Source organism: Idiotropiscis lumnitzeri, chromosome 9, assembly GCF_059441095.1.
Source record: "Idiotropiscis lumnitzeri isolate Australia: NSW breed Sydney's pygmy pipehorse chromosome 9, RoL_Ilum_1.0, whole genome shotgun sequence".
NCBI lineage: Eukaryota > Metazoa > Chordata > Actinopteri > Syngnathiformes > Syngnathidae > Idiotropiscis > Idiotropiscis lumnitzeri.
Genome location: NC_142399.1, coordinates 13,380,596 through 13,394,637, shown reverse-complemented (window position 1 = coordinate 13,394,637; position 14,042 = coordinate 13,380,596). Strand labels below are relative to the sequence as shown.

At 38.9% G+C, this 14,042-nt stretch overlaps 1 protein-coding gene across 1 annotated transcript in view; it reads right to left on the bottom strand.

Moving 5' to 3' along the window:
* klhdc3 (kelch domain containing 3) overlaps window positions 1–14,042 on the bottom strand; it is a 28,061-nt gene that overhangs the window by 4,500 nt on the left and 9,519 nt on the right. Inside the window, exons 8-9 of the mRNA XM_088305422.1 lie at window positions 13,175–13,283; window positions 1,252–1,325 (exon numbers count right to left, since the gene is read on the bottom strand). Of these exons, the coding sequence (XP_088161548.1) occupies window positions 1,252–1,325; window positions 13,175–13,283 (183 nt within the window). The remainder of the gene's footprint in view (window positions 1–1,251; window positions 1,326–13,174; window positions 13,284–14,042) is intronic.

Sequence of the window (14,042 nt, the reverse complement as noted above, 5' to 3'; positions counted from 1 at the left end):
TTAATTAACATCGTTCACGCTAATAACTAGAAGAAAGGGAGCACAAGGACAGATGAGGCCTGTTTACTCATTGTGTACAGATTTCCTAAAATATATTGAAAACTTTCAATTTTGTTTCATATCTTTTGTAGAACTCTTCAAATATGGTAGAGAGGTTCCAGGTGATCTGGGCTGTCATCTGGTAAAAGGATATAAAATGAAACAAACTGAAATATCAGTGACTAATCTAACAGTCTAGAAAAGACCAGCAAACACAACTGCTGTTGTTCCTTGTGGAAGTATCTCCGAGGAAAAGATAAAAGATACTTCACTTTGGGTGTCTCAGCACTTCAAAAACAAATGAACGAAGTGGGTATATTCTAAGAGCTGCAGCCACCGTCAAAGCACAAGGGGCAATGACTGTGCTTCAAACACTTCACTTCACACAAGGCCAGATGAGCTGCATTAATTTCAGAATATACTAAAACGGTGGTGGGAGCAGAATCAGGAACGACTCTTGATCCAAAGCATTACCCGTCAACCCCAGTGAAGTTACCTGTATTGCAATGACAATGGAATAGGCTTGAGTGGCTAGATGAATGCTATTGAAGTATACCATGTCCAAACGAATGCTATTAAAGTAATGCAGGGGAGGCGTATGAGTTAAGATAAAAAGCGGAAGTTAAGGTAGCATAGGGCTTGGAGTTGGATTTCACTCCTATGGCCATAATGTCAGTCCTCAGGCTTTAAGGCCAAAAGAAGGAACATAGAAGACAATGTGTCGTATCATGTTAGCCCCATACAGCATCACATGCCAGGATGTGCAGTTATTGAATACGACAAAAAAAGTTACCACAAACTTGCACCGCAGGTAACAAAATGGAACAAATTTCATCAAATGCCAGGAAAATTTAAATTCTTTCCGTCCCACTATGGAATAAAATTTGTTACCCGACTAGGTTCATTCATTCATTCACACTGTGACTGTCTGGGAAATTCTGTGGTTGAAAATCTGGCCAAGGATCCATGGCAATCACAGCCTGGCACATTTGTTCATCTTTTCCCCCCACGCATTGTGTCAAGGCCATCCTTTTGTTCAAGGTGGCCCAAAATATGATTGCAGAGGAAATAGGATAGTGGTAAGATCGTATTCACCACCAGCCATTATTTCCGTTGAGATGCCCCTTTCCAGTTGTTAATTACAGGTCAGTTTATATTTGAAAATATTTGAGGGGGGGGGGGGAATAAATGAATGATCTCAGAGAGACTCACTGAAATCTAAGATGTAGAGGTCTGAATGATCCATGAGGTCAAATTCATGACCCATTCCTTGCTCAGGACAGGGACTGCAAAAAAGAACAAAGAAAATAGTTTGGAGTTATCAACAAAGTAAGAAATAAACACAGGTCAGCATCCTCTTCTGCTGTATGTCTTTACAAACTGGAATTAATGTTGCATTAAATAATGAAACGTAAAACATTTACATTTTCATCTAACTTTTTAGCATACTTTAGCCCGATGTTATCCCCCCCAAAAAAGCACAGATGATTAAAAACACACACACAAAAAAAAAAAAAAAGGTGCGTTGGTCAAACATCATTCAGCTTTCCTTATCACGCCTAACTTGATTTAAGCCCACAGGAAGTCGAGCAGTGCAGTAAGACAAGCTGGCCCATACAGATAGCCACCCAGACATGTGCTGCCTTTTATATCACTTCACATCTGTTTCCTGCCATGGCAAGATGCACACACGCAAGAACACCTGTAACACACTAGGTGCATCACGGCCAAAATCATTTACTAGGTCATAACAACTTTATTCTACTGTCACTTACAAATCAAAATCATCAAATTGTAAATAACAATGATTTCAAATGATGTTTCCCAAAAAATAATAATAACCATGTAACAGGCAAATAGTAAGAGTCCCAATAAGAAAAAAAATGGACATTTCTGATACGAATATTGCCCAATTGGAATATTGACAAATATAGACAAAAACAGCTTTATAAGGTTCTGAATGGAGATTGCCGCCATCCCAGAGCTATAAACACATTTTTGTACATTACACTATATTTAAAATAGATCATCCCTAAAATTGATAATTACTACTCGTATTGCACGGTGGTGAGTACAAAAGTCGGGCTGCGCGATATCGCCACAAATTCATATCACAGTATAAATTGCATCTCAGCACATATAAATTTAGGATAAAAACATTTGTACTTTAATAACAATTCAAGAAATCAATTCATTTTTGAATGAGATATTTATGTAGTCGATTAAGGAAATTGATCAAATAATGACGAAACAAATCTGAATTAATGCAACATTAATTATTTATTATGTATTTCATAAAAAGTTAGCACTCCTGGTGCAAAATAGTACAAACAAAAAATAATACTGCAGATATTTTAAATGAAACAGCACAACTGGCTTTTAATTTAGTTTCCTGTAATTCATTCAAATATCCGTATCTATTAATTTATTTGCCTTGACTGATTCTGCTTTCAGTCGTAATAAAAAAAAAAAAGCAAGAGCATTAAATTAGACTAATCAGATCTCAGAAGTAGAAAATAACAGGACACAAATAACACACATCGTTTCTGATGGATCGGATTGAATAGTTGATGCGTGGGCAATAGCTGAGGTTTCCATTTTGTATTTATTGTGCAAATGTGCTACAGTGGAAAGGATAATGGATGGATGGATGGTCTTTTCTTGGATGCTATTTTTCTATTTCCTCTATCTACTATTGCTCTGAAACGATGTGGCACTAATTAAGCTTCTCAAAAAATATGCACAACAATAAAATACAAAATAGTCCAAATGTTGTCAGAAGCAATTGCTCACTTTTCAATAACCCAAAAATAAAATTTATTTTACCAAGTTATTTTCCACTTTCACTTGGCGCTGGCCATAGGCCTACAATTTGGTCTATTCTGTCACACTGAGCAGTGATCATGGAGGGAGATACTCCGCAAAAACGTAATCAACATGCATTGCTGCGATTGGCCTATTGTGTCCAAACCTTTAAATTCGGGCAAATTCATCCCTTCTTTTGAATATAAAGTTTTTACACACCCCTACGATGAAAGTGTCTGTTTTGTGATAGAAAAGTGGGAGGGGTGCCTCCCTACTTGGGAGTTGATTAAATTGTTTCAGCATCCCCTCCACCCATTCTACTCATCAATCTCTATTTCTCTTTCCCGTTGTCTCCGCCATCGAGTCTCTCTCTCGCTGCGTGTTCAGGATGTTGTAAGGGGTTTACGTTCCTAATCTTCCCCAAACAAACATGTTTGAGGCTTAAAGCAGCCAGGAGAGGTGCAGAGCACGAGCATAGTCGTCCCAGAGGGCCAGCTGTGGAAGTCATTACGCCCCCCCTGGCCCCCCAGGAGGTGATCCACCCAGGCTTATAGGGAGCCTTCAACCGAATACCCTCAACCACCCAGTCCCATCATCGGAAGACTGCTGACTCTTATCTCTGCTTCCCGTCCTTCGTATTGGCCTACTCTCAGTGTCATCACTCAAGAGTTATGCACAAAATGTTTCGGGGCGATGGGAACGTTGGCATAGAAAATGGCTCGGAAAACTAGATTGAAGGAATGCATGTGACATGCTGAAAACAAGCAATGGACACTGCAAGCAAGACAAGTAGAAAAAAACAAACACGAGCAGACCGATTCTAAGGACAACAACACGGGCAGATAATAGAAGACTGCTCTCACCAAGAGTAGCTGTGAGTGTAATACCTTACGTAAAGCAAAGAAATAGATTATTTTTTTCTATTGACTGTACATGCCTGCTTTGGGTTTGTACATTTTAGTACAAGTGGCGAATGACAACATTTATTATTGTGCATTACAAATGGCTGCCAACTGCTAAACCCGACATGAACATGATGTGCTATAAAATTCATTCTTCTTTCTTCAAGCCAGATGATGGCAACTAACAACAAAAAGAAACATTTATTAGACAAAAAGGAGGATGGTTGTGCGGCAGCAAAACTTAAGTAGAACAGGCGCTCTTTAAACTTGGCAGCTAAAAAATAAAAAAGTCATTGCAGTATACCATGTAAAAGGAGAATAATCATTTTGCATACTGCTCAGTTGCACGACATAATTATTAATAAAATATTATTAATATACATATATGTTTATTACATGATATTGCAGTCCTGTATATGCTAGTATTTGTAACTTTCTAAAATGCTATAAACATTATGTGATATAGTGATAGGACACTTATGGAGGCGCGTGTCTGTACAAGGTGTGTTGACAAAAACACGATGTACAGACACGCCCCCAAGACCTTCATGGATAGATACTGCCCTGCGATGACCCACCAATGTCACCAGCAGGCATGCAGCCAAAGTTTGATTTGCGCCCGAGCATTGATGATGAAGGCAGCCTGTAACTGCGAGGACTCATGTGACTTCACCATCGATACGTCATCCGTACATTGTGGTAATAATGTCTTTTTCAGTTTACTGCGAAGCAAGGCCCCCCTGGTCTTCTCCAATTGATTATGAGGGACCAAGGCTGGGCTTCTCGGCGCTCCACCTCGCTTGTAAACATGGCGGACACTCCCGATTCCCTACTCAATGCACAATTCAGCATTTTACATTTTGAAACAGTGAGGAGCGAACACCAGTTAACGTTGAGATAATGTCACACAACATCGCTGCATCTGCAACTGGCAAAATTGTAATCATCCTAATCTTCAATAATTCATTTTATTGCAATATTTTGTAGCTATTACTAGTTGTGGGTTTTCAAGTTATTTGTATGACTATTGCAATTGGATCCTCATAAACATTTTTTTTTCAACTCGGTATGACATAATAGGTGGGATATGACCATGAAGGATTGTCTCAATTAGAATGAAAATGATCCATATAAACACCTCAATGAGAAGGGTGGTGGGAAAAAAGCCACCTGAATTGAATTCTCAGCGGCTTCCGGTCTCCTGCCTTTACGGAATTGCACATTGATGTCGTTTATGCATTTGAAAATGGGGCTTCAAACCACTTGTGAAATATTAAAAACCCTGTCAGCTCCATTGATGCTAAGATAAAGTGCTCAGAATCTAGTCTTACACCAGCACACGTGGTAGACCTCTTTTACCAATTTCTGAATGTCGGCAGGGTCGTCATTAGTTTGTTATTCTTCTCTAATGGAGATCAACAGGTGCCTTAAAGATACTTTTAGCACCTTTTTTTCTGACAATGTACCAGCTATCAAGAGCTGTAGATACAAATAAGGGAAGAGACAAGTGTAATGGGTCAGAAAACCAAAAATGAGTTTGAGCCAGCAACATTAACTTTCCATAGTTCAGGAAGCAAAACCAATTAATGTGACAATCACCATATGCGCTGTTGGCACCTCACTTTCTTCACCGAAATGTTTTTTAATTCTTGCCACTGCCTCAAACCTGTTGTTGAAGGTTATGAAAAGTTGAATTTGTGTGACTGACACCAAGAACATTAGAAGTAACTCCACTATCTCGACAAAACAATGCAGCGTGGTAGCTGTCAACAACTCACACGGCGAGAAAGTGTCAGCCTTGGATGCTGATGCGAGAAAAAGGCAGAGATAAGAGGATGCTTTAAGAAGAGCAGCAAGAGAAATGACAACTATTGCTGGGACACAACTTCCTCACATACTCATGGGCGATATTAGCCTGGGTGTGAAATCCAGCAGCACATTAATGTTTTATTGGTCTTTGTAAAACAAGCCGAAAAAGATCTTAGAAGCAGGGGAAGGAAAAGGGGGGGATGATGGAAGCGGGAACGTCACAGTTTTTTGACTTTATGTGGCGTCCTGGTGTTTGATGGTTCACTTTGTTACTCGATCAGCAAAGTAGCACTACGTGTGAAAGTGGTTCCCCCAACCCTGCAGCAATGGTGGTTCGCAGTCTAAAAGAAGCCAGAGTGATACTCCCCCACTAAAAAAAACAAGCGGTTGCTATTTCAAACAACACTCAATGAGTGCGTGTAATCACCCAATTGCCGCCCTCTCTAGTAATGCACTGAATTCTCCACCTAATTATCTTTGAAAGTAGGCCTCTGAAACAGTAGAAAATCAACTACTGTCCTAAAACTAATGAGGGAGCACTTTAGAGACAAGGAATAGTCCAAATTGGGAATTCATGCATGCGAATACCAAAACAAGAGCAATAAATGCAAGTGTTGGTTGGGAAAGTCACAGCTGCTGTTCTTAAATACAAACGGTGTGAACAGTGGCAAAATCAGTTGGTATGTTTTGAGTCATTTCATTGGCGATATCCTCATTCTAGGAGTGATGCCATCTGCATCCTCTTCCTTTCGCTACATCCTATTGAACTTTGCTCCTTCATGAGCATCTACTTCACAGGAACTTATCACACACTACAACTTCCTGGAAAACACCTTATCAGGGGGAGCAGACACATTTTATTATTTTTGTTTGCGTTTCAGAGAAGACAAAAAAACACTCATTTAAAGAAAAAGAAATCTACAGGGCAAAGAGACAGTTCAAGCAAAAAAAAAAAAAACTGTGGGACGTGATCGTAAATCAGCACATAATCTGGAGAACATAACACACCATAAAGTATAAAACTGCACCTCTTAACCTGTATGCATGATGTACAGGTCGTATGTACAACTTTATGTGTCTGAACTTGTTTCCAAATTTTAGATTTAAAGGGCATACTGGAACTGTTGAGCAATGAATGGTGATGGTATTAAATCTTACTTTACTTACCCGTTTAAAACAACACATTGGATAGTTGAGAAACAAGTTAATGAAGGTTTCAACAATCCATTTGTTATCACTGATTGTTGGATTCTCGTCCATTTTTTTCCCGACTTAATCTTTTCTGTCTCACCCAGTCTTACCAACATATCTGTACCCCCTCCTGAGTGGTGGCTGGAACTTGGATTAAGACTTGTAGCCCCATGATGAGAGTGAGACACTAACTACTGCTGGCTCCCGAAGATGCCTGTCTTTAGATTAGACTAAAATGCCAGTTGCCAATTAAACCGAAATCTCAAATTCCAAGCCTTGAGTCCAAAAATTAGTTTGCCTTGGAAATGGAACTAAGGTGCAAATTGGCCCTTTCATTTACATCTATTTTTTATCACATCACGCTGACACAATCCTTGGAGCCAATGAAAAGAAGGAAGACATGAATTTGTATTTTGGGCCTTGAAAACAGCTGGCTTAACATCTATCGGGGGTGGTTGGGATGGCACTTTAATGTTTGAAAAACTGTTGCCACACACTACATCCGCAATTAATAAAATGGGTGTCAAGGCCAAATGCGCGGGACACTAAAAGATGATACCGTAATACTAAATTATGCGCAGCATCAACAGGCTGTTCTTTTCATAGTTTTATCACCACCATATTATATAATGACTTTAAAATCTCTGTTACAAGATTTTATTTTAAACGCAAAATCGCCACAATTGTTCAAAACCAAACTATTCAAATACGTAACAAATTAAGCATTCTTCTTGCGACTATATCTAGAATCTCGCACAGTACAATTCCTGTCCTGCATGTGAATAATAAATCAAACGTCAGACTTCTATTTTATACATCATCTCCCTTAAACGACATTACCCAAGTGTCACCTATGTTGGTTGTTTATTTGAGCTGCCGTGGAGCACTCACCCCTCTGACACCAAAGTGTATACAGGCTGTTGGTGGGTTAAGGAGGGTTAAGATGCAGATGAAATACTAGCATGGAGATGTCTTTGAAGGGTAAATCACAGAGTTGCTGTGCTGCCCAAAGGTCTCGTGCCGCACGCGCGAGATGCCCCAAATCCATCTCAGGTCACCTCGCTGTTTGACAAGTTTTATCTCAGGCATATGAAACACACACACCGAAGTGGACTGACAATTACTAAAAGGAAACCTCTGCAACCTACCCTTTGACACTAAAGGGATAACGACAACATGTGTATAACTGAAGAAGTGATAATCGTGTATGCATGGAGCCAAGCGTCTCAGCAGCATGTCTTCAATCCGCATGCAACAAGTGCAGCTATAATGGCCGATAATGTCGTTTTAACCGGAAGTTTAAAGTTACATTTTACAAGACGTCATTCGGATTTCATAGAATAAAATAGATTGGGGAAGGGGGGGAAAACAACTTTCAGGAGTCAAGTGACTGAGTTGCATGTAGTGTTTAGTCTAAAAATTGAACTATCAGGTTCGATGGTGATAAGCTACACTTTAGCCAGCTGGACTATCATAACAGCAGCCCTTTCAGCCATTGATAAGGTGCTAAATGGCATTATATGTGATATCGAGGCACCAGGCTTATTTGACCTCCTGATCAGCAAAACAAGATCACTGGACAAGGCAGAAAACCACCGGCTCAGCAAATTGCTGTTTTAAATTCATTAGTCAAATTCCACCTAGATTAAATATCATGGTGAGATTTTGGTAGAATAAACAAGAGGTCTTGTGCTGGGATGTTTTGGCTACCAGTGAGATTACCTGCTATGTGGTCTCCCTTGAGCCGAGTCTTAAGCAACCACGCAGTGTCTCCAGCTAGAAGTATGGGCCAAAAACTTAATTTTAACTCTACCAGAAGCTCTTGATTATCTCTTGACTATTTTCTATACTACGTAACCTGTTAAGTGGTGACAATCAATTGCGTCAAGAATACATTCAATTTGGCAAGATGCGTTTGAAATCTATAAAACTGCTCCGATCCAACAATTAAAGGCTCTGTTACAATATAACTCATGAGTGAGTTGGGCTGGGTGTCGATTCAAATTTCCAAAATTAATTAGATTCGATACACAAGGGCCCGATTCGAGTCGATTTAATCAAGGATTTCACGTTGTATCAAATTTACTTTCGTATGGAAAGCATTCTCAGAAGAACCAATGCTGCACTTGGGTCAAATCGCTTGCTGTACCGACGTGCATTATCAAATATATTAGTATTTACATTAAGAATTAAAGCCAATGCAGTTACATTATCATGCACATTCAAAACAATAAATACACCACGAGACGTAATTAAAAGGATCAATAGATAGTTTAATGAATCGATAATAAATCAATATATTGATTTTTTTTTAAACCCAGCCCTATTAGTGAGCACCACCAAGGTGAAAAAATGCGTACAACCTCAAATTACTACACTTGAGATCAGCCTAAAGCAAAAAAAAAAAGAAATCTTTCGTTAATGACAATAATGGTGACTAGTATTCTTGAATTAATTAAAAGCACTAATAATTCACAATTTATGTTTAAAAAAAAAAAAGAAGTCATAATTATGGCACCAGATTCTCCAGCCGCTTGGACACTGTCTGCTCACCAATCTGTCATTGCTCGCGTCCCACGGTACCCCACAGACCAGACGATGCCCGGTTCCCAGCCTTAAAATAATTTTCGATTCAGCACCAAAACGTAATGATCACTCATCTTAGATGTGACACTCAAAGTCCAGCAAGATATCTATTAAGCTGAATTATGCTGATTCACTTTCACGTAGGTAAAAAAAAAAAGAAATTGGATGTTTTCCTTTGCATTCTATGCGGTTAATTGCTTTCGTAGGTGAAGGTCAGTGCAGGTGGAGTTAGTCATGCATGGGTCGTCCTTCGTGGGGTAGTGAGCAGGTCTCAGCAAATGAGTGTAGCAGAGGTGGTGAGACCAGATCAAATTGCACTCCGTGAGAAAGAATGCTCCCTCAGGTCATAAATCAGAGATGGGGCAGAATTTCACGCCTCTCTGGAGCTCAGCATGCCTGTTTACGCTGACGTAAGTGGCACACGAAAGACAGCCATGGATGCGGAGAAACTGCACATTAAGTATTGTGTACACCCCAATTAAGAATCATGCTCTAAATTGGGTCTTTTCCGTGTGAAAAATGAACACGGAATAGGAATAACCTGACTTGATGTTTTTTTTTGGGGTCTAAAACCTGCCATTTATTATTAAGATGATCATTTACAGCCTATATAGTGCCACTCTTGTTGCATTTAGCTCAGACTGATCATTTCCCGCATTAAAAGGCCTTTGAAAGCAAGGCAATTTGGGAGTTCCACAGTTTTATTGTACTTCACTAAAGTAATAAATTATACCCACACAAATCTAGGCCTGAGAATAAATATCAACAGAGGGGTTCTGTTTAAGATCAGTCTGAAAGGACAACCGTCCCAGGAAAACAAAATGTGAGCCATAAATTTGAACACAATTTCCTTGGGCCGACCTACCAAATGAGCAGACTCACAAAAAAAACACAAGCAAGGTGTCCGGCACATAATTCATGGCGCTTGTGCAAGCATTCATCAGCTGCATAAAGACAGATACCAATAACTTTTTTTCGCCCTGTTAACTGCCCTCCTGTTGTTAGGTCACGTAAAAACAAACACATGGCGCAAGCTGCTTTTCAACAGAATGTTTTAAGTAGTACAAAACATTTCTATTAACATAGAGTACAAATTAAAACATACTCTTGATTACCCAAAAAAATGACGGTAAGTAATAAGAAAAAGAAAACAAATGAATGACTTAGAAGCCACTTAGTGTGCATTTGTGCGTCTCACTCCGTGTGTATTCGTGCTTATGGGAGTTCCTGTGCGCAAGAAGCTTAGAGGCACTCGTCTAAACAAACATGCAATGCCAGTCAATAGAACTGTGGGGTCAACTTGTTTCAGGACGGTAAAGATCACACCCAACAATAGCTTGGGTCAGACATAAAATCAAGTACAAGTGGACAAAAATGCAGACAAAGTTAGCAATTATTTATTGTGGGTGGCGTTTGATAGCTTTCTCTGCTCTAACACACGTTATCGTTGTGGTGATTCCGACCACACTGACCAACTCATTTGGACCCACCCAAGCTCTATCTAGTCGCAACAGGAAATCAAGACTCTGTGAAATCCACCTTGAGGACATGGACATCCAAAGGGGGTGCAAAAGAGTGCTCAACCAGTGCATTGCTAACTTTGCAAGATGCTAATTATTTCTCGTAAAATAGCGTTCAGTGGTTCCTGGTTCAATTCAAAATTCTAGTGCTGCGATGCACATCATCCCCTGTGACTAGGGTAGAGCGTTCTATCAATTGAATGTGTAACAATACACTTGCAGTTCACTTCATTTTGCATTTGTGATAGTTATCAAAGATGGAGTTTTTATCACGCCCTACTCATTTGCTTTTAAAGTCAACTGTTTCACAGTCCAATAACTTCATAAGCGTAAAATGGGGACCTTATTTGTATGGTTGCATCACCGTGAATATTATTAACAAGTTTTTTTTAACTCTACATTTGATGAAATTTATCATGGGACAGTTTCACGTTCCATTACCTTTTCCGAGGTTTTTGTTTTTTCCTGAAATTATAAACTAAATGTTGACAAGATGGGTCAGCATCAGATGGTATGATCAAGCGCTTTATCGGAGTAGAACAAGGAGGGATCCATTGTAAACGAAAATAACAAAAAAAAAAAAAACATCAATCGAGAATAGAAAAAAATCTCAAGCCTATCAAGGAATACTGGAAACAAATGTGCAACCTCGGTCAGAAAGCTTGGTCTCGGTCGCAGGTCATGAGTTTTCGAAGGGGATACTAATCCAAAACTGACTAGTTAATTAATGCAAGAATGACTAAGAGTAAAACATTGCATCATTTCGGAATTACATGGCTTCAACAAGCACTGCTCTAAATTCTACACGAACATCTGTGGAAGGATCTGGAACATGCTAAAATACCTGCTGACAGGTGCACAAGTCTCATGAGACTTAGGCGGACTTTATTGATCGCTTGGGATGACTTCCTCAGGGAAATTAAAGTCCCAGCAGCACAAGATGAGAGCACACAATAGAACAGCAGCATAGGGGTAATAAAATGGGAAAATATACAAAATACAAATATATATGTATATATATATATATATATATATATAGACGAATGGCTATCAGTGAAATATTATAATTATAAAATATATATATAATATTATAATATACGTCCTCCCTCCCCCTCTAGTGAGGAGTAGTAGAATATGATGGACAAAAGAGTTTTTGAGTTTGTCAATCCAACACTTCGGAAGCAGCAGTCTATAACTGACTAGGCTCCTCTGATTGCTGTTGACAGTGTGCAGAGGGAGGGTGGCTGGCATATCTAGCAGTTTGTCCAAAGTTCTCTCCTCCCCTCTGCCACCATCACCAGAGACTCCAGCTTCATGCCGGACACAGAGCCGGTTTTCCTGATCAGTTTATCCAGCCTGGATGTGCCCTTCTTAGATATGCTGCAAACCGCAGTGTGAAAGTTGTACAGTTACAGTCATTTACAGTTACAGATTTGTTATGTGTAAAAAAAAAAATATTAAATCAATTGTACCATCATTTTTAAAAGGTTGTATTGAACCACAATTTAAAAGAAATTTCTAATTTTCATTGATAAATCTTTTTTAATTTGTCGTTACATTTGTCAGTTTGACTTTAGTTTTTATGACAATTGTGGGGTTTTCTTTCAATTTTGTCCATGTGTGTAAGTAATAGAAGTTTTACTGTAATTAAACCGATAATATAAAGGCAATCTAGACTGAGTTATCATGATTTGAGGTCTGAAGGACTTCGGGCCGGTAGACGTAGTGGGGCTGAGAGGACTCTTATCCACAACCTTCCCATCTACGCTATCAGGTTTTCCCAGCGGGGTTTTGACTGATAACTCAGGCTCGTGATAACAATAGCCCGGGTCCCGACGATGCTGGGCCATCTAAAAGCCGTTAGCTACCTCATTACTCCACTGGCTACTGGCCCAGAAAAAGCACAGTGGCACCTTAGCAGGTACCAGTTATCATTACTGCCTTATGACCACCAATGAAATAATCCCAGGCTACCATCTACAGGAGCCAGACCATCACATTGTCATGTAGCTAAGAGAGAGCAGTCATTCCATCAAAAATGGAAAACCAACACTCAAACGCACACACACAGATAATATCCTTACACTCCATACAGTATTTTAATGACTGTGTACAACAGCCATTAAACACTGTCTACCACGACGATAATAAATAGTTTTGGTCTTGCTTTAAATTCAAATTAATCTAATCTGTGTTTCACATGAGAATAATAATAAATAGGGTGAGTAATTGTATATCAAAGAATGATTAGTCATGATTAATATGCAAAGCTTTTCTAACAGAACTGGAAATGGAAATAGTTCGATAATTGTTTTTCTATACCTGGTTCCTCCAAAGAGGATGATTCGATCTCCAACCATGCAGCAGCACTGTCGTCGCCGAGGACATGGGCCTTTCCCCTTGGGTTCGACTTTCGTCCATAAAAAGGCTTCTGTGTAGTTTAAACATGACAGACAGAATACATTAGTGATGATGTTGATTCTTTTGGGAGACAAAAGTACAGTATTGACACATTACATATACAAAGCAATTCACTGATCTCACCTGCATTATTCATGTTATTACTTTCTTTGATGAAACTTCCAAAAATCTCATAGGTGTACAGATGCAACGATTAATCGAGAACGAGTGGATTATCAAATTAATCGATAGTTATTTTGGAAATTGAATAATGGTTGAGATACCTTAAATCAATAATTAAAATTCTCAGAATTTCAGCCCCTCAACAGTACATATTCAATTTTTGCCGTCTTCCATGAATGTAGATTGTAGACTAATATTTAACTTTGGAAACCAATGGCCAACATTTTTGCCTACTTTCTGACATGCGACAGACCGACCAGGTAACTGAATCATAATTTATGGTTGCACAATTTTGAATTGTCAATTTGGAATGTTTTATGTTTTTTCTATTCATCAATTAATCGACAAACCAATTGACAAATTAATCCATTATTTAAATAATCATTAGTTGTCCTACTTGGGTGTCCATACCATATATCACCCACAAGTCAGTCCTTTAAACTGCAAAACTCGATACAAAAGTGTTAATAATTCATCTTAAAAACTGCTCACTTTGACTTTGAGGATAGTTGTGGTTAAGAGGCATTATGAATAAATCAAAATGTCCATAAATATATTCTTAAGTTTGTTTGAAGTGTCTTTTTTTTAGTGAATATTTGAATATATT